The sequence below is a fragment of the Leucopleurus acutus genome (genome assembly GCF_964270905.1).
Source record: "Leucopleurus acutus genome assembly, chromosome: 2".
Taxonomy (NCBI): Eukaryota; Metazoa; Chordata; class Mammalia; order Artiodactyla; family Delphinidae; genus Leucopleurus; species Leucopleurus acutus.
The window spans coordinates 93,629,955-93,651,901 of record NC_139143.1 but is presented as its reverse complement, the minus strand read 5'-3'; the positions used below and the strand labels follow the sequence as shown (position 1 = coordinate 93,651,901).

The following is a 21,947-nucleotide window of genomic DNA, read 5'->3' as shown; positions in this document are numbered from 1 at the left end:
CATAAACTCTCCAGCTTGATGTAGAGGCATATAGCCTCTGTTTAGTTTTTCTGATGTCCGAGGAGGTGTAGGGGGTTAGTGCCAAAGGCAGCTACTTTTTGGGAGTTTTGTCACTATTTCTGTCCGAACGCTTCTATCTCCTCTCCTAGGGATTGGGAACAGCAACTTATATACCTTTTGTTTTGTAGATCAACATATACATTCAACATGTATCAATATTTTGTACTCAGAGTCTGCAAAATGTGCTATGCTTATGAGCTAGGGTGTTGTATGTCAGCTTCGGGCATTTTCTCAGTGTAGTCTAAATTGTTTTGTATTCTTTGGAGTTGATATTTGAATGGACAGAGATTAACTCTTTTTTTCCTTCTATTTTTGATTATTTCTCCTCATTTTGTTCTGTATTAGAGAGCCTTTTGTAAAAGTGACTTATATTGTCATGTTGCCCAGAAGACTCCCTTTCAGTTCTTAAACCTAAATTCAGATTATCAAGTTAGTAAGGCCATTTGGTACCCTTGATTGTGGTTCTTACTTTGCAGTTTCTTAGTTCTCACTAATTGATATTGGAATTTATAGAAATTCCCATTGTCTTTTGAAATAGATTCTTTCCTTGCTATTGGTTTAGTTTAGGGGTACAGATTCCTTCCTTCTTCCCTCCCTCCCTCCCTCCCTTCCTTCCTTCCTTCCTTCCATCTCACCCTTCCTCCCTCCCATCCCTCTTTCTTTCCTGCCCTCCCTCTTTTTTTTTCTTTTTTGCTGGTATTCTTTTGTTTGTTAAGACCCTTTAATGGGAAATGGGAGACTGGAGATCTTCTGACACTTTCATTTATGTTGACATTTTCTGAAACGTCCTGATTCACTCAGACTTATAGTTGAGGTGAGTGGGGGGGGAAATGGTTTTTAGTGGAGGAATCTGAATAGGGGGATATACATGGAAATGGCCATTTATCTCTAAAAATATTTCTTTGAAATTTTGACATTTTTTGTAAGGATGATAAAGAAATCCTTTTAAATATGTTCCTGATGAAACATAGAGATTAGAAATGAAGATGGGAAATAACAAATTATTTTTTAACGAATGTTGACTCTCCCTGGAGTCAGATCAGTTTTGATGTGTAATATAGTTTTTAGGACCTTTAAACTATCTACTTTGGAAAATTTCTAAGGCTTGGGATAAATTTCTATTTTTAAAAGATATCAGAGAAAAAGAAGCTATTAAATTCCTTTTTTAATAGTGGTTAATTATATCAGCCTACTGCCTGAACCTAGAAGTTGAGATTGTTTACATAATGATGCATCTTAAAATGCAGTCTGAATTCTGTAATAGTCATTTTTTTTCCACTCAGACTTCTAATCAAGCACATCTGTATTCCCTTTCAGCTATCTTTTTATTAGCTACTACAATGAAATATCAGTAACAGATCTTCTACCTCAAGTCCTGGACATTCTGCTGAAGCATATAACTTTGATTTGCAGAAAACCCAGTTTTCTGTTTTCAGGGAAAATGACAAGGCACAATAGAGGGCTTTGTACCCTCTTGTCAAAAGGATGAAGCATTAATACTATGATTCAGATTTCCGTGTGCCATCCAGCACTGGTTATCTGGCATTCTGACAGGTTTGCTAATGATTACTGATGTGAGTGCCACAAAGAAAAAATTGTAAATAGACTCAGGATAGCATTTTAGAAAAACTGTTTTTAAGAACTAAATCTACATGATCCCATCAAATAAAAGCTTTGAAAAGAAAAAGACCCACTTTTGATGATTTCTTATTTTTTCTACTGTTTTCTGCTAGGAAGGTTCATCTTACTTTGCTCTTTCTGATGCATGACTTTTAAAGGGAAAATTGTGGTGATTTTGTTGTGTCTTTTCTAGAATTGTGATTTTCATCTTACTTTTCAAATGTAGATTTGAATATTCTATAGCTTATTTATCAATTGAGAGTTTCAGTTAAAAGCAAAATGGTTGGAATTTAACCTCGGTATGGGGAAAATACTACTTATTAAAAACAAATGATTAAAGAAAAACCTAGACAAATAGTATCAGCTTTTACATAGAACTTTTGCAAGTTTTTTGTCATAATGCTCCACTGGGTCAGGCTTCCTTTTCCATGAATGACCTTTGAAGGGCAAAGTTTTTGAAAATGTGGTTTCTAGTTTTTAGAAGTTTTTTCTCATTATAGTAATAGATGATCACTGTAGAAAATTTGAAAATACAAAAACCATGAAGATAAAAGTTTTTTTAAATCACCCAATAATTATACCTGCAATAATGTTTTAAGTATTGCTAATGTTTAAGTATGAGTTTTTGTATGACCCTTACATTTTAAAAATTTGCATATCCTCAGGTATGTTACAATTTGGGGGTCACACTGAATATTCTGTTTTGTGACCTGCTCTTTTCACTTAAAATACCTTATGAGCGTTTGACCACATTGTTATAATCAAAACTTACTTTTAACAGTGCTGTTTAATGAAGGGATTTCTGTGAGGATTATAGTAAAAGTGTTTGTCGGAGATGAATTCCATTTAAAACTGTCAGTATAACAATCACATTATCAAGTATCATTTTGGTGTGTTTAAGAGAGTGTTTACTCAGAGCTGTGCTAGGTATTTTGGAGGGTAGATACAGAGATGAACGAAACATAGTTCCTGGCTTCACACAGGCTTAAGATCCAGTGAGGGAGGCCAACATGTACCCCATTGTTTGTAGTAAGAACGAGCGGGGAGGAGAGATGAAAACAGAAGTTCCTTAATGTGGACTTCAGCGTTCTGCCTGGGTGTTGGCTTCAAAGAGCAGGTGAACAGGTGGTCAATGTGCAGGCCTTTTGCCCTAACGGTATTTATGTGTATACAACACTGTGAGTCTCCAGGTGGAGTAGACACAAAACTGAAACCAGCAGGGGAAAGAGTTGAGTGTGGAGGTTAGAGGGTAGGGCAGGGTGTTAGCAGGACTGGGGTAGTTGCCTCAGAAGTAAGAACAAATATAGATACAACAGCATTCTCTGGGCCACCAACTTTTTATAATATTTATAACTTGGATTCCTGGCCATGCATCAGAATTTTTTAGAGAAATGATTGTTACTTGCAAATACATTCTACACAGAAATACTTGCTTTATTTAAGCAAATAAAAACCATAAAAAACTTTAAAAAAAAAGTATACAGCATGATAATGAGTTTTGTTTACACATAATTTGAATATAATGAAGCAATTTCAATGCTGCATTAATATTGAATTCTACATGTAGTAAACAGTGTTAGGCTTTTAGGGATGGGTATATTTAGTTTGGTGTAGTTCAGGGATTTTTCAGATTACCTAAACCAAAGAGTTCTTACTTTAGCTATGCTTCCAGTTCTTCTGATGGTAAATGCATTAAAAATAATAATCAAGGAAGGGAGGGAAGGAAGAAAGGACGGAGAGAAAGGAGGGAGGGAGAAAACATTTCTAGGGTGTGCTGGGAAAGGACCAGATGTGCAGCAGCAGACTTGGCCTTAAACTGCCAGTGATGTAGGACCCAGGGCAGTAGATGAAATCTGACCAATGTGTTTATGATAGCTGCTTCCAGGAATCAGTGGAGAATGGACACTCATTTTAATATGTACTACTCCCTAATTTGTAATAGAGACAAGGAATGTGACCTCCAGCAGACAAAGACAAATACTGTTTCTTCTCATTTACATGTGGAATGTAATAGAGATAGAAATAGAAACTCATATTCTCATAGAAATAAAGAACAGAATGGTGCATTTTCTTCAGGGGCTAGGTGTGGGGGAAATGGGGAGATGTTGGTCAAAGGGTACAAACATACAGCTCTAAGGTGGATGAGTTCTGGGGTTTTAATGTACAGTGTGATGACTGTCATACCAGATGGTATACATGAAAGATGTTAGAGTAGATCTTAAGTGCTATCTCCACACATACATAAAATGGTAATTATGTGAAAGGATGGGGTTACAAACTGACCTTAACTATGGTAATTGTTTAACAATATATACATGTATCAAATCGTTGCATGCATAGCTTAAACTTATGTGTATATTTTATGTCAATAATATCTTAAAAGCCTGAGGGGAAAAAAAAAAAAGAACGTGACCTCTGTTAGCAGGAGACTTTCTCCTGACTGGTGAGGTGGCAGCAGGATTCTGCGGAAGACAGCAACACCGCTTGATCGCTTCAGTCTGTGTTTCTTCACACTGTAACTCAGAAGAATACTGAAAACTGGCCAGTTTTAAACACTAAGTGGCTCAAGAGATTCCAGAAGATTTAGTGCTTTTCAAATTTGGGACAGAATAAGGTTTAGTTATATAAATTATTTAAAAAATTCATTAAGTTCCACTTGCCTATAATGAGAGTGGAACACTTAAAGAGTTATGTTGATAGGGGTTGTCTAAGTTTATAACCTTGAATATCCTCTTACACCTTGAAAATCCTCTTACAGATAAAAGACTGAATAGAAATAACAAGGTGGTATTTGAACACAAATATGAAATATAGATGTGACCAGTAAGAATATATCCATAGTTGCTAGCTTAGAGCAATTATGAAGGTCCTTGGTGTCATACCTGAGTTAGTTGAAGTTCTTTTAAATTATTGTCACAAGGTTCTGCTCAACCCACTGGCCCTTGGAACTCTTGTCTCAGCTTGTGTGAACTCTTCCTCACTTCCTAAGAACCAGCTATACTGGATTTCTCTCAGTTCCTGTCAGCACTGTGTTCTTTCCCACCTCAAGTAAGTGCCTTCGCATGTACCACTCCCTCTACCAATCCCCCCACCTTTTTTTTTTTTTGTCTAGTTGGCTTCTATTTATCCTTCAGGTTTCAGCTCCAGTGTGATTACTCACTGACGGCTCCCTAGACTCCCTAGACTTAGGATCCAGATTATAGATTCCCACAGTGCTCTATGCTTCTCTTTCATAATGCTCTCGAGTTTGAAATTTCTTTCTCAGTGTTCATCTTCCCTGTGCGACTTTTAGTTCAGTTGGGTGCACTCTCATTCACTGCTTTACCCGCAAGAGCCTACTATTCAGGACTCAGTAAATCTTTTTTTACACGATAGACGTAACTTTCATAGAAGGGTGGGCTCTTATGAAAGATGGTGTTCTAAGCCTGTTTTCTTGTAAGCTTAAGCAAGAGAAGAAATTCATGGAAAGGAGGGAGGGAAGAAGGGAGGGAGGTATTCTAGCACAGTGCTTATAGTGCAGGTTCTGGAGCCAGATTAACTGGGTTCAGATCCCAGGTCTGCTACTTCCAGTGATACAACCTTGGCTGAGTTACTTAACCTCTCTATACCTCAGCTCCTTACCTATAAAATGGGAATAATAATATCTACCTTAAAGGTTTTCATGAGAAATGAGTGAACACATATAGCATATATGTACAATATAATAATTATTATCATAAAATAGCTGTCCTAGTCATCAGTGTTCTGATGAACAGAATTTGAGGAATTGGCATAAAAGCTGTAATTAAAACTTACTTTTAAAGACGTAGAGCTTGCTGTGTCAATGAAGAATTTACTGTAGCATTTTGACAGAGTCCAAATAAAGTTAATTTCATCGTTTAAGAAACAGTTTAAAATAAAGTTTTGTATAGGGCTTCCCTGGTGACGCAGTGGTTGAGAGTCCGCCTGCCGATGCAGGGGACACGGGTTTGTGTCCCGGTCCGGGAAGATCCCACATGCCGTGGAGTGGCTGAGCCCGTGAGCCATGGCCGCTGAGCCTGCGCATCCGGAGCCTGTGCTCCGCAACGGGAGAGGCCACAACAGTGAGAGGCCTGCGTACCGCCAAAAAAATATATATGTATGTGTGTGTATATATATATATAGTTTTGTATATACAAAGAATACTGTATCAGTTAAGTGAGCATTCTAAAATTTCCTGCATTAGATGATGTAGAGGGTGAAATGAACAATTAAAGATACAAAATTAAGCTGACTCATTTGTTCTGTGTGCTAGATCCTGGGACTAAATCTGTAAAAACAAACCATGACCTTGGTCCTAAGATAGCTGACAAACTTTTATGTTTAACAACTGTATAAGATACTTTAAATAACTTTTGTGCCATAGAATATATTTTACTTTGAAATGTGTAGATACTGATTATCTAGAAAAGCCTTGTTCAAATACCATTTACAGTTTCACAAACAAGTGGACTGCAGTTTGGTTTATTTTGTCTTAGGGAACTCCTGCCTTGAACCAAGGAGCCAGTTTGGAGTTAAGCTTATGTGTATCTTTTTCACTAGTTTCATGGAGCTCAGGATGTAGAGGAAGCAATAAAATGCAATGCTCTTCTGAGTCTAGGTCTAATGGGAAATGACTAGTTAGTAACATCAGTTGTGTAACTAGTTAGATTGAACAGTTTGCTGGGGAACTTCACCAGGCTATTTACAGTCATCATAGTAAGGAAGAAAAGTGGGATGTGATTATGCCTGTACTTTGCCTTTGAGGAAAACAGATTTTTTTTTTTTTAAGTTTATGACATCTATAGGTGTGGTTCCAAGACTAGAGATTTCTAAACGAAAAGTTATGTGACGAAATTCTTATGGGTACAAAGAATGTTCTGAGCAGCTCAGGATTTTTAAAAGATGTATGTGATTGATAATTGGATGGAACGCAATCACATTTGTACAGTGCTAAGTAGACTGTAAAAAATAAACATTGAAGAATTTCCTTTACTATCGGCCAAAGCTCAGAAGGAGTTTAGATACTTCATAGAGCTCAAAGAGCTTTTAAGGTTGTGTTTGAAGCAAGAGCAGTGAGAAGGAAGAGGTAGACTTACTGTGAGAAGACGTTATTGGTAGCAGTTTACAGGCAGAAATCAGTTCTGTACCATTCTTACTTTGCTTCCATAGTCTTGAACTGGAAGAATTACTTTTCCAACAGTAAAAGATAAAACAAACAACCTCAAATGAGGGAAATTAAATTTTAAAAAGATGAGATCATAAGAGTATTATTCACTTTAAATGAAATTAAGTTTTCAAGACTCAGTTGAATTGCCCCGCAGGAGTTAAAGGGACTCTCAGGTATGATCTCAGGGTTATTGTCGATATTCTTTGTGAAATCGTGGAGAATGGGGGAAGTACCAGGAGACTGAGGCAAGACAAATGTCGCAGTTTCCAAAAAGGCATAGATTGAGAAAAACACAAATCCACTTCCCTAAGTTTAAACTGCGACATTGGAAGAGATTGTAAAAGATAAAACTAATAAAATATTGAAAGTGTTTAGAAAAGAAAGGGGTGGTCTCCATGAATCAACGTGAATGTATAAGAACAAGACATGCCAAACTGACCTTATGTTTTTCTTCTTTTCAATTGTATAATTACTACTGGATTAGACAATAGTAAAGACATGTCATATCTTGACTTTGGCAAGTGGTTGACAAAGTCTCCTAGACTACCCTTACAGAAAAGACAATGAAATGTTGGCAATTGGGTTGGTTTACAGCTGCTTGCATGACCACACCTATGCCAGCATGCCACAATGTTTACCTAAATAATAACCAGTGATTTTATATACTGATTCCTTAAAGAGAAATGGTAGTGAATATTAATTGGCATACACTCAGAAAGCATGAATTTGAGTTATGAGTTCTTTTGACTGAGGATTTGTATATTGAAACTTGAGTGCCTGGATTTATTCATATGATTGAGATTTCAGTTATAGACTTTTCCCCTCCTGAGCTGTGTATGTAAGATTTACAGATCTCTTTTTAAGTTTCATAAATCAACTCGATTTATAAATCACTTAAAAGTCAAAGAATAATCTTAACACTTAAAAGCAAAGGCTGGCTGGGTAAGAATGCAATTATGAAGAATCTTTTTTCTTATTTGTTTAACAACTGCATTAACACCCAGTAGATGTTTTCATACTCTTGAAATGTCAAGTTTCTGTGAAACTCTCCTTAAACAAAAGCTGGAAGTTCATATACAATTCAATAATATAGATAATCTCAGTGGTGTCTCTGTGAGCTAATGTTTCTGTTGGCCTTCTGGTAATTCCACAGCCATCTCCCTATTCAGGATATTTGTACTTTATAATAATAATTATTTTTTTAAATTAATTCCCTGGAACCACATTGAAGTGGAAAGCATAATATTCTGTCCCCTTACGAAAGTTGTTTTTGGTTTCTTGAAGCAAGGAAGTCCATGATGACTGCTGTATCCAATATATTCTGTCATTAATTATTATTAATCTTAAAGAATGCCAGTCCATATAATTTGTTAATCTTTTATAGTTGACATTTCATTGATATTTGTAATATTTTGTCCCCAACCTCAGAAAAGTGTGATGATTTCTTTGAATAGTTGCGCACTTTAAATATCCCATTTATGAAATTGTACTTCACCCTCTTCTTTGCAACTGTTCATCTCAGCATTGCATCCAGAATCCCCATAGAAGTTGAGGGTGAAGATAGAGTGCAGTTCCCATCCTGATAAATCTAGGTGTTACTCTTTAAATCTAATTCTTTCCGCTTTAATGATTCTCTGTCTTAAGGTCTTGTGGGCCCTTGAAACAGGAATTGAGTTGTTTACCTTCATTTTCCCTTAAAAGAGCCCCCCTCATGTGGTAATTTGTGATCTATGATTTTTATTATGGCTTTGTCTTGTTTTTATAGATTAAAATCCAGTGTGGGTTTTTAGCATTGTATAGTTATCTCTGTGAGTTATGCCATATTTTATAGTAAAGCTTCAAATTAAAAAATTTGACAAACCTTGAATTAAAAAAGTGTTGATTTAGATTGTCTTCTTTAATAAAACAGGCATTAGCCTTTATCCAGATTAAAACTGTTTTTTGAAAATACATTGGATAGCAGGTTTTTATGGAGCCTATATAGCTTATTTCAAATAGAAAAAAATGATGCATTCTCTGTCTAGTCAAAAACCCTAACCAAACTTCTGCAAGCATCACTTAATACTTTCAAGCACCTATGTAACAGTCCACAAAAGCTTTTGTATACTGATTATTACAGTGCATTTGAAACACTCCTTATCTGATTTTTAAAATACGTAATGAACTCATTGGGTATGATTTTGTTCACTAAGCAATGAGACTGTACAGTATTAATTATGAATTGGGTTTTTCTTCTACCCAGCAATGAACAAGTTCCATAATATAAATAAAAAATGAAATAATATGATTCCATTTAAATTGGAGTTGGGTTGGTGGGGCCCCAAAGTGCCTGGCAGAAGCAGCCTCTGGGACCACACATTGTTCTGTGTTATTCCTGTAAATATCTTTCAGGTTTTCTTCTTTGATCACAAGGTTCTCCCCTTCCTCAGCATCTATTTTTGACAATGCAAAACAGGGACTTTTTGGTTTATGTTTATTAGTTTAGGATCTGAATGTTATCTCTAAACTTTAGAAGCTCTCTGATTTCCTGCTTATTTTAATACTCTCTCATATAGGTTATGTTTATTTATATATGTGAGAAAAGACCAAAAGAAGGGATTAGAAATGCTGTGTTACAGAATAATAGTTAAAAGAATGAACTGATCTGTAGTAACCTTTGATTTATCTAATCTGGTCATAACTATGCTGTTTCAAATAAAATAAAGAGTATATTTTAATCAACTATTCATTTCTTATTCAATAAGATAATCTATTTTGATTTAGCATTGCTCTTTTCTAATTATCTGAAACACTGTCTAATGAAAAGTGTTTGGGTTGCTTTGATGTTCATTTTAAGCTCAACCCTTATTATAAATTCACTGCAATCAGATTTCTGCAGTCCTCTATTTTTCTGCTTAATATTTCTTTGAGACCCCTAATATCCCTCTTTTTAATCTCCCCTTTTCCCCATAAATAAGAAAAAACAACCTTTCACTCCTATTTATTCACATTGTATCTAGGAGTCAAGCAAGTGGACGGAAAATGCCTGTTCAATCTAGTGATAGGCAGAAGGTTTTGCGTAGGACCCATTTGGCCTGTTAGAGATGATAAAGATGGCCAGTGTGGGTGGAACGTAGTTTGAGAGGGTGAAGGGTGAGTGAGTTTGGGTCAGAGATTGCCAGAGCTGAAACATGTAGGGCTTTCTAAGGCCTGTTTAGAAGTTTGAATTATATTCCAAGAGCAGCAAGAAGTCATTTGTGGCTCTAAACAGAATAGTGATTATCTGATTTATGTTTAAAAATCTCATTCTGGCTTCTTTGTGAATGGTGAGAGCAGGAAGGAGCCAAGAATGGATGCAGGGAAACCGATTAGAGGGCTGTTACAGAATTCCAGGTGAGAAATGATGGTGGCTTAGCTTAGATGGTGGCAGTGGAAGTGGAGGGAAGTGGGCAGTTATGGTATATGTTTTGGAGGTAGAACTGACAGAAGTTGCTAATAAATTGCGTTGAGGGATAGAAGCAAAAAGGAGAAATTGAGGATGACTTCTAGGTTTGGGGTTTGTTCTGTTGGATTGGTGGTGGTAATTTTTCAAGACAGGAAGAACTAGAGGAGAAGAAAATAATGGGAGAGGATAGAATTAAGAGTTCTGTTTTGGTCATCTGAAATTTGAGGTGCTTATTTGACTTCCAAATATATCTGCAGTATATAGAGAGTTTGATGAGTTTGGAGCCTGGTGGAGATCGGTCAGGGTTAGAGACATGAAGAATTTGGCACTTACCAGGGTATAGATCATATTTAAAGTCATTGGATATTTGTCATGTTCTGTGACTTCTACGTCCTCCCTCTCCTTCCATGTAAAATTATGCCTACGTTGTGTATTAAAGTTGTGTATTTTAATTATAGTACCTATAATAGTTTGGTACAGTTATCTTGTTTTGGATAAAATATTCTGATTTCTTTTTCCTACTTATGGCTAAATGGTTTAAGGGTATTCATTAACTAGCACTGATATTTAACTGGAGATCTAACGTTATGTGTTTTGTCTTGTGTGTTTTTTTTTGTAGGCAAAGTCATTAATAAAGATTTGCGACATTACCTGAGTCTTCAGTTTCAGAAAGGATCAGTTGACCACAAACTGCAGCAAGTGATTAGAGATAATCTCTATTTGAGAACTATTCCATGTAAGTATGAGATGGAATAAAAGAAATGCAGCCAAAATATCTTTATTTAACTAATCAAATGTCTAGAAATAATTCACTAGAGTATCTCATATGAAATTGTGGAGACTAAGTTGGGACATTGGAATGAAACAAAACTTGGATAAAGATAAGAATTTTCAGAGGACTTTCAAGTGTTATATTTTAAAAATAGAAAAACTAGAAGATTCTATATTTTGACTTTTTAAAAAGTCATTAGACTTTAAAATTTTAAGAATATAAATGTACATGTTGCTAACTAGATGTTTTTCCTATAAATCAATTTCTAAAGCCTATGCAGTAAGAAGACTATTTTGCTCTCAATGCCTGTACACTGAGAACAAATATTTTTTATTAATTATTAGGATACTACTAATTTTAAAATCTGCCTCTTCCCCAAAGGAAAAAAGGAGGAAGCATGCAGTGCCACCTTTGTGGTAATCCGCTTTGAATTTTTATCTAGATGTTGGTGTATCTCTTCTAGTCTTAATAGTTTTCATAGGACCTGATTGTTGTTGTAATGATAGTTTTGGCTTTTCATTGTTTTTTTTAACACATAACAAATCATGTATGCTTGGTTTAACTAGCGTAGGTCTGGGGAAGAATAAAAGCAGTAAACAATAAAAGGGAATAAAAGGACATTCTGGTTTGTTTTACTTTTCAGTATATTTGTAATTCCATGTGGATACTAGCTTTTATAAGGCCTCTGGAATTCTTGATTTCTTTTTCTTGTTATTTAATCTCACACAATGTCCAGTTCATCACCAAACCTTCCTAATTATGCTTCTTAAATACCTATCTCTCTGAACTACCATAGACCCTCACTCTTTCTTATTTGGATTTTAAAAAACAACCACAACAACAACAAATAGCATTATGTAGTTGCAAAGAGCTAAGTAAAACTGACTTCAAAATCTTGATTCTGGCGTTTTACTAGTTGGTTTACTTGGGCAGGTTACTTAATCTTCCTAAGCTTCAGAATCTCCATGTATAAAATGGGAATCATAAGGCTCACCTGATATCATTATTAGAATTAAGTGAGAACATAAATGTAAACCACTTGGTCTAGAGTAGGTACTCAAGCAGTGTGTGGCCCGTTGCCCCATTCTAACTGTATCCCCTGACTCCAGTGTCACCTCAGTCTAGTCCATCTTTAAAGTGCACATCTGATTCTTTTCCATTTGTAGTTTATCCTTCAAAAAGTCCTGTTGACTACAAGTCTAGACTCCTTAACATGGTATAAAATATTTTGTTTTAAAATCTGACTACTTATCTATGATTTCCTCCCATAAATCTACCTTGTCACATTTCAGAATTGCAATTCCTGCCTTCTTTTCTTTGCATTTGCCTGATAAATCTTTGTCCATCTTTTTATTCTTTTATCTTTCTGAATCTCTTTGTTTTACAAATAGTGTGGAACTTTGTAGCCAGTGTGAAAATATATTTATTGATTAGATCGATATCTTTAGTCTCAGTTTTGTCATGTTTTTCTATTTTGTAGCCAATGTGAAACTTTATATTTATTGATGTGATTGTTATCTTTAGTCCCAGTTTGGTCATGTTTTTCTATTTTACCCATGTACAAGTATTTTATATAAAAAGCCTTTCACTATGTAGTCTATTTTATTTGAGCTCTCTTTTTAGGAAGATTTGTATCTTTATTCTACTGGTTATCTCTGTACCTTTATATAATACTCTGTGTTTCTCATCCCTTTTTTTTTGTTCCTACTATGAGTAATATTAAAATTATCTAGTCATTTCTTCTTCCTCCTTACCTCTCCCTCTCCCATCATCTGACTGGAAGTAATATCTTTTTATTCCCAACACATATAAGGTAATCAGCGAGCTCATTCTGCTTTGCATATGCTTTCCTCATTCTGACCGTTTTTTGTTGCTTGATCTGTATCTATATTGGCAATGCAAGCAGCCATTATGTACTGTACTCTCCCCTTTATAATCATCGTTTATTCTCCATTCTTTGGGTAGATACATATTTAATCAAGCTACCAACCCTTATGTTGTTGTTTCTTCAATAATTCTGGTTGTCTAAAGCTTGTTGTCTACCAGATTTCCATGAAAGGTTCACAGGATCATTATAGCAGTTTCTCTGTGGCTTTTATACTTTAAAGTTTGTTTGGATGGATATGACATTTTTGGCTCATAATTTCTTTCCCAGACTATCTTAATTATCTAATTGTTTTCTGGCATAAAGCATTGCTCTTAAAAAAGTCTGAAAACAATCTGATTTTTATCCCCTTATAAGGAACTTGGTATTTTGCCTGCATGGGGTGTCTCAGGGTAGCATTTTTAGTTTCATAGCTCTAGAGCTCCCTCCTTCCTTGTTAAAGCAAGGTAATAAAAATATGTACTTGTACTTTTTGCTGCCCTCTGCCACTTTTACTCGATCTTCTTTTTAACTTACTTCTACTGTCCTAGTTTTGCAGTTTCTCCCCAGCGTGAGGGGGAGAAAGGAGCCTTAGAAAGGAGCGCTACAATTTATTTGTGTTAATTCATAGTTTCCAAACATCTACAGCTACTTCAGATCCTAACAGGAACTCCTAACTTAAAATTGAACTGCCCAAAACACTTCCAAGAATCTAGAAGCCCTAATGCATCAGTAGCAGTTAGCAAACTGAATGGTCACATCTGGTCTCTAAATGTAATTCTTTACTCAAAGATGCCAGATTGGGACTTCCCTGGTGGTCCAGTGGTTAAGAATCCGCCAGCCAATGCAGGGGACACGGGTTCAAGCCCTGGTCCGGGAAGAACCCACATGCCGCGGAGCAACTGAGCCCGTGTGCCACAACTACTGAGCCTGCGCTCTAGAGCCTGTGAGCCACAACTACCAAAGCCCATGTGCCTAGAGCCCATGCTCTGCAACAAGAGAAGCCACCACAATGAGAAGCCTGCACACCACAACGAAGAGTAGCCCCTGCTCGCCACAACTAGAGAAAGCCCATACACAGCAACAAAGACCTAACGCAGCCAAAAATACATAAATAAATAATAAAAATAAATTAATTATAAAAAAAGAAATTAAAAAAAAAAGATGCCAGTTCTTCCTGGAGAAAATTCTGATTCTCTGTCTGGGGCAAGGAAAGTACAAGGTGAGCTTGGAATATCCAATTGTATCAGAAAGTATGCTTAAAAAATTTTGGGGACATATCAGAAGAACATAAAGAAAAAAAAAGCCACCTAGATGGGGTGCCCACTGACAAAATCTGAGACAATTTAAACAACAAAATTAATAAGAGAGAAAGAGAGACTTCTACTGTTGTCAGACATTGCACTATAGATAAAACACAACTGTGACCCCTAAGAGAAGAGGAAAGGAGACTGCACACAGAGGAGTCCTGTAATTTCCTCAGCTTTCTTCCTGGAGGCACTTCTGAGGCTACAGCACAGTAAGGAAGAGCCCAGGCAGAGTTTAGCAGACTCTGAGTTGAGGGGACATATGAAATATGAGTTCAAGAAGTCTGAGGTGTTTGGAATTTGTAAGACAGGGTGTCAGAGAGGAAAGAACTATGAAGAAAAGGAGTTCAGGCAAACTGCATAGGTGCCTCCTTGGGTCTGTTGCTGAATACTAAGCTGAGAATGTGTAGGATGAGACTTCACATAACAGGGCAAAGAACTCTCTGTGAGCTGTAAGATTAACAATACCAGAGCTTACACAGGACCAAGAGACATTTGAGTTCTAACCAGACTGAGTGGAGAGACCCCGTTAGGGTCATGGCTTACTAGTAGGGTTAAAATGACCATAGATTAAGCTCCTTGAGGCCCATTTTAACAAAATTAAATATAAAAAGTCCCAAAAGGAAGTGAATATGCATGTAACTTAACTGTTAGTAAAAATAAAGGAAAGTGGGGGGGAAGGGAATAATCCACACTCTTTAAAGGAAGTCAACAAAATCTGGACACTGAATAACATAATATTCACAATGTCCAGTGTCTAATAAAAAAGTACTAGGCATACAAAAAAACAAGGAAATGCGACCCATAAAAGAAAAGTGAGCTGATTAAAGAAAAGAATAATTTTTTAAAAAAACCAGAAGGGACACAGATAATGACCATACCAAGAATTTTAAAGTTATCATAAATATGCTCAAGGATTTAAAGGACAATATGAACAGAATAAAGAGAAAACAAGATGTATACTTTTAAAAAGAACTAAATGGAACTTCAGAAATTCACTGGATGGGCTTAACAGCAGATTAGGAACTGCAAAAGAAAAGATCAGTGAACTTGAAGACTTAGCAATATAAACTAATCAAACAAACATGGAGAGCAAGAGGAGTAAAACAGTGAACTTTTTAAAAGCACCCAAATAGTGAGAGAGACAGAGAGACTTCTACCTTTGCAACGAAGGTCTAACTGGTACTAGATTTACCGTCTTATCATAAACAACCAGAACTTGGGCAAGATATCTATAACAGCTGTTTTCAGACATTGGATTATAAGCAGAACAGGACTGTGATCTGCTCATATTGACCTATGGCACACTATCAAGCCAAAGTGGGGGAAGCAGAAAAAATATTTGAAGAAATAGTGGCTGAAATATTGGCAAATTCAATGAAAACTATAAACCCATAGATCAAAGAATCTCAACAAACCCCAAGAAGAAGAAACATTTAAAAAAAAAAGATCAATGTACATAATAATCTAATCGCTGAAAACCAGTGATAAAGAGAAAATGTGAAAGGCAGACAGAAAAAGAGGTACATGTGGGGAATATAGAATGACTGCAGACTTATCAACAGAAACAGTACAAACTGGAAGTCAGTCAAATGTCATCTTTAAGATGCTGGAAAGAAAAAATGCCAACTATATAAAGTAAAAATATCCTTAAAAATAAAGAGAAATAAAGAAATTTTTGAGACAAAAAAGGATGAGGGAAGTTTTCTCTAGCAGACTTGTACTATAAGAAATAGTAAAGGAAATTCTTTAGGTGGAATGGAAATGATACCAGAATGAGAACTAAAAGGAAAATAGAAAAAACTTCATAATTATAGTTCAAGATTTCAATACCCACTTTAGAAAAAGTAAGCAAAAAATCAGTAAGGTTATAACACGAATAACACTTTCAACCAACTTGACCTAATTGTTATTTGTTAGAGCATACTACCCAATAATACAGGGATATACATTCTTTTCTAGTGCACGTGGAACATTTACAAATATAGACCATATTCTGGACCATAAAACAAGACTCAGTAAATTTAAGAGGATTTAAATCGTACAAAATATGTTCTCTGATCATAATGGAATTAAATTAGAAATCATTTATAGAAACATATCTGGAAAATCTCCAAATATTTGGAAATTAAATAGCACACTTCTAACTAACTTGTGAGTTAAAGAATAAGCCACAAGGAAAATTACAAAGTATCACACATATCAATACAACATATCAATTTGTGGGATGTTGCTAGAGCAGTACTTAGAGGGAAATTTATAGTATTAAATACTTATATTAGAAAATAATAAAGATCAATGATCTAAATTTCTACCTTAAGAAGAGCAAAGTAAACCCAAATTAAGTAGCAGGAAGGAAATAATAAAGATAAGAGCAGAAATCAATAAAATAGAAAACAGAGAAATGATAGAGAAAAATGCGTGAAATCCAAAGCTACTTCTTTCAGATTAATAAAAGTGATAAACAACAATGTTGAGAATGGGAAAGGTGGCATCACTGAAAATCCTACAGATGTTAGGTGGATAATAAGGAATATGCTAAACAACTTTATACCAATAAACTCAACAACTCAGATGAAATGGATAAATTCTTTGGAAGACAAAAACTATCAATGCTCACTCAAGAAAAAATAGATGAACTGAACAGCCCTCTATCTATTAAAGAAATTAAATTTGTAGTTTGTAACTTTCCCAAATTTCCAAAATTTGTAGTTTGTAACTTGTAACTTAAGGCCCAGAAGGTACTGGCGAATTGTTCCAAATATTTAAAGAAGAAATAATGCCAATTCTACATAACCTTTTCTGAAAATTAGAACAGTTCCCAACCTCACTCTGTGATCTGAGCATTATCCTGATTCTAAAGTGAGATAAAAACTAGATCAAAATTTTTCATGAACACAGACTCAAAATCTTTTAAATATTTTAGCAAATCAATATATAGCAATAGAGAAAAAAGATAACACATTATGACCAAGTGGGATTTGTCCGAGGAATGCAAGGTTGGTATAACTTTTGAAGATTAATATAGTAACAGACTAGAAAAGACATGTGATCTTCTCAATAGGTGCTGAAAAAACATTTGACAAAGTCCAACACTAGTTCATGATAGAATCTCTCAGAACACTAGTCTGCCTGTTTATTACTCACTGCCTCTTGGCTTCAAATCTGCTCTTTTTGCCTGCTTATGATACTGTCACATTTTTCCCTTACCACCTGACACAATGTTAAGCTTCCTCAGTAGAGTGTGCAGGAAGGATACTAGAAAGAAGAGGCTTCTTTTCCTGGTTCCAGTGTGTCTTTTTCTTTTTGCTTCTGCCTGCAAAAAGATACTCAGTAAGTTTTAGCAGCACTCTACCAGTCAGCTACCCAGTGGCAAGTTCAGTAGTGCACCTGGGCAGGGGTGGGGAGGGGTATGAGGGGGAGGGGTGGGGGTGGGGGGAGTCCCAGCAGCAAGTTCAGGAACACCCTCATAGGTGGCTTCATGAGTTCCACCAATGCACCAGCTGAATTCCTCCTAGTTTCCTGATGAGTTCTGTGGGGACCCCAGCAGGCTTCCCAGATTTCAGCAATATCTCTTTGTAAGTGGTTTTCCAGTGGGTTTCTAGCAAGCCTAGCCAGTGTCCCAGCTGGTTTTCTAGTAAGTCCAAAACACCCCCTACATCATCCCTACCACTCAAGGCAGCTTGTTGGTGAATTTTATTGGTACTCCAGCAGACAGTTCCCTGCCCACCAGCCTCAGTCTACTGATTGTGAACCAGCCCTGTCCCAAGGCAACCCAGTAAACTTCTCTACCATCCAGTGGGCTGCTACACACCTTCTCCAGCAAGGTCTGAATCCCAGACTTTCGGAGCATCTCTTTGAGGATGGTACTCTTTAGAGTTCTCTTTTATTCCCTTTTAGTTAATTCTTTATAAATAGTTGATAATTCTTTACATTAAGCTGTCCTTGTTCAAGTTACCATCTAGTTTCTTGCTCCTCTTTGGACCCTGGCTGATACAGAATTGGTACTGGTAGTAGTTCCAGGAGACAGACCCTCCAAGAAGGGATTTTAGGATTGGTTTTGGTTGTGTACTTGGGCTTGAGCCCAGAGCCAGATTCCTTCCAGTGGGAAGTTGGTTGCTGGTAATTCGTGACAAGTGGCATCACAATTTAATCATAGTATAACCTGTGGCTGATTGTGATGAAGTACCAGCTGAGCCAAGTACCTTGGGACCCAAGTGACTGCTACACTTGACCATTATAGCAGTAATAATGGCTATAAACACTGAGGTATGGGGTGGATTCTCCTGAGTGCACCAAGCACTTAAACAGAGAAAATGACAGTATAAAATCAAATGGTTTATTATTATTAGAAAATAATGTAACAAGATTTTAATAACACTTTGAAATGATCTCAACCTGATACAGCCATTTGCTAACAGAAAACCTTAAAAGAAGGGAACATTAACACAAAATAAATGCCAAATAAAACTCATCTAAAAATTTGAAAAGTAATACCATACATACTTAATATTTGAATTTTTCACTCCTGAAAGAAATGAAAATTTAAAGCACACAAAGTATCAATTGCATTATCTGATGGTCTTGATTTTTGTTTGGTAACAAATATTCAGACATAGAAAAAAATGTATTTCATTTTGCATTGACATTCATAGAATTGTTGAGTATGTCCAAAAGCATCTTCAGATTGGGTGTTAGCCATTGGTCATTCATATAAGCTTGTTTCCTTTTTTTTTTGTTCATGACCAACTATTCTTTTTTTTTTTTATCATCTTTATTGGAGTATAATTGCTTTACAATAGTGTTAGTTTCTGCTGTATAACAAAGTGAATCAGCTATACATACACATATATCCCCATATCTCCTCCCTCTTGCTTCTCCTTCCCACCCTCCCTATCCCACCCCTCTAGGTGGACACAAAGCACCGAGCTGATCTCCCTGTGCTATGCGGCTGCTTCCCACTAGCTATCTGTTTTACATATGGTAGTGTATATATGTCCACGCCACTCTCTCACTTTGTCCCAGCTTACCCTTCTTCCTCCCTGTGCCCTCATGTCCATTCTCTACATCTTCGGCTTTATTCCTGTCCTGCCCCTAGGTTCCTCAGAACCATTTTTTTTTTTTTTTTAGATTCCATATATATGTGTTAGCATACAGTATTTGTTTTTCTCTTTCTGACTTACTTCACTCTGTATGACAGTCTCTAGGTCCATCCACCTCACTACAAATAACTCAGTTTTGTTTCCTTTTATGGCTGAGTAATATTCCATTTTATATATGTGCCACATCTTCTTTATCCATTCATCTGTTGATGGACACTTAGGTTGCTTCCATGTCCTGGCTATTGTAAATAGAGCTGCAATGAACATTTTGGTACATGACTCTTTTTGAATTATGGTTTTCTCAGGGTATATGCCCAGTAGTGGGATTGCTGGGTCGTATGTTAGTTCTATTTGTAGTTTTTTAAGGAACCTCCATACTGTTCTCCATAGTGGCCGTATCAATTTACATTCCCACCAACAGTGTGAGAGGGTTCTCTTTTCTCCACACCCTCTCCAGAATTTATTGTTTGTAGACTTTTTGATGCTGGTCATTCTGACCCGTGTGAGGTGATACCTCATTGTAGTTTTGATTTGCGTTTCTCTAATGATTAATGATGTTGAGCATTCTTTCATGTGTTTGTTGGCAATCTGTATATCTTCTTTGGAGAAATGTCTGTTGAGGTCTTCCGCCCATTTTTGGATTGGGTTGTTTGTTTTTTTGTTATTGAGCTGCATGAGCTGCTTGTAAATCTTAGAGATTAATCCTTTGGCAGTTGCTTCATTTGCAAATATTTTTTCCCCATTCTGAGGGTTGTCTTTTTGTCTTGTTTATGGTTTCCTTTGCTGTACAAAAGCTTTGAAGTTTCATTAGGTCCATTTGTTTATTTTTGTTTTTATTTCTATTTCTCTAGGATTGTTTCTTTTTTTAATGATGAAAATATTTTGTTTTCTTGCCCTGATTTTGTTTTTGCCATTGAAATCTATGTTGCTTTTACTTCAGATTTTAGACCAGTTTCTGATTTCAGGTTGAAGTGTTCTGCAACAACATTCACTTCTTGCATTTCTTCTCTTCAAGTATTTACAAAGCACTGAAACTCACAGCTAATATCAAATGGTGAAAAATTCAGGAGAACTTTGTTGGATAGTGTTCAGGTAACATTCAGATCTCCCAACCAATGTCAAAAACGTTACACAGAATCATATAGCGAAACTGCCGATTTAAGGTCTTATCTAGCCTTCAAAACTTGTAATATTTTTGGAACATCACTCACAGGATTTATATAAATATATATAAACTTATTAACATATTTGCAAGAACAACCCACCATTAGCAGCAGAGCCCTGACCACACACTTGCTGCATGGGAACAGCTGCTGGTAAGACTGACTGAGTAGATTGTGACTGCTGCTCTCCTCCAGGCTTCTGCCCTAGTCCCTGAAAATGTCAGCTTTAACATTTGATTCTACTTTTCAGTGTTTCTTGCTCTTACTTTCAGTCGAAACCAGTAACATCTCTATCTCAAATTATTACGCTTTAATTCTCACAGCAGAACTATAATACCTTTTGTTCCCTCATTTTCCCCATCAACTGATTTTTCTTGGGCTTTAGAAAAAGCAGATTTGCCGAGAAGCTCCAGAAAGGAATTCCTACATGGAAACTATAATGTAAATGAACTATAGCTCTCATATATTGTTGGTGGGAATGCAAAGTAGTGCATCTACTTTGGGACTTTTTCTTATAAAGTTAAACATACACTTATCCTATGACCCAGCAATTCTACTTCTAGGTATTAACCTAACATAAATTTAAATATAAATCTACCCAAAGACTTGTAAATGTACAGCTTTATTTATAGTACTGTCTTAAATCTGTAAACAACCCAAACGTCCACGAATGGTGAATGCATAATCAAATTTTGGTATATCTATACAGTGGAATACACCTCAGTGATAAAAGGATATTTGACAACAAACTGGATGAATCTCAAAAGTGTCATACAGAATGAAAGAAGCCAGACACAAACCACTACTGAAATCAAATTACTGTATGATTTCATTTATATGAGATTCTATTAAAGGCAAAACTATCGTGACGACAGATCAGTGGCTGCCACAGGGTGGGAGACTGCAAAAGGGCACAAGGAGACTTTTGGGGGGCAATGGTTCCCAAAATTCATAGAATTGTACTGTTAGAATTAGTGACTTTTATTATAGATAAATTATATCATGATACAGTGGCCAAATAAACTCCCCCAATTATATTCTTTTATATTATCAACAATTAGAAAATGAAAATTTACAAAAAGATATCCTGTATAACATAAAAATATTTGAAATACCTAGAAATTAATCTAAATAAGTATAAAGTGTAAAGATCTCTATAAGGTCAAATTAAGGGACATTAAGGAAGATCTAAATATATTGAGATCTAAATATATTGAAGATCTAAATATATTGGCATTCTTGTTCATGGATTAAAGACTCAATATGGTGAAGATATCAGGTCTCCTCAAATTGATTAATAGATTCCATAAAAATTCCAGCATTTTTGGCCTGATTCCAGAAGTTATATAGAAAGGCTATGAATAGAAAAAACAAGGTAAGTGGAATTGCTCTGCTATATCTCAAGATTTATCGTGGCAGTATAATAATTACAACACTGTGATAATGGTGCAGGAATGGTCAGTAGATA

At 35.9% G+C, this 21,947-nt stretch overlaps 1 protein-coding gene across 2 annotated transcripts in view; it reads left to right on the top strand.

Moving 5' to 3' along the window:
* The window catches only part of MAGI3 (membrane associated guanylate kinase, WW and PDZ domain containing 3), a 270,859-nt gene that overhangs the window by 154,029 nt on the left and 94,883 nt on the right, over positions 1-21,947 (top strand). For both annotated transcript variants that reach the window (XM_082833798.1, XM_082833797.1), the window contains exon 2: positions 10,891-11,007. In XM_082833798.1, coding sequence (XP_082689924.1) covers positions 10,891-11,007 — 117 coding nt within the window. The remainder of the gene's footprint in view (positions 1-10,890; positions 11,008-21,947) is intronic.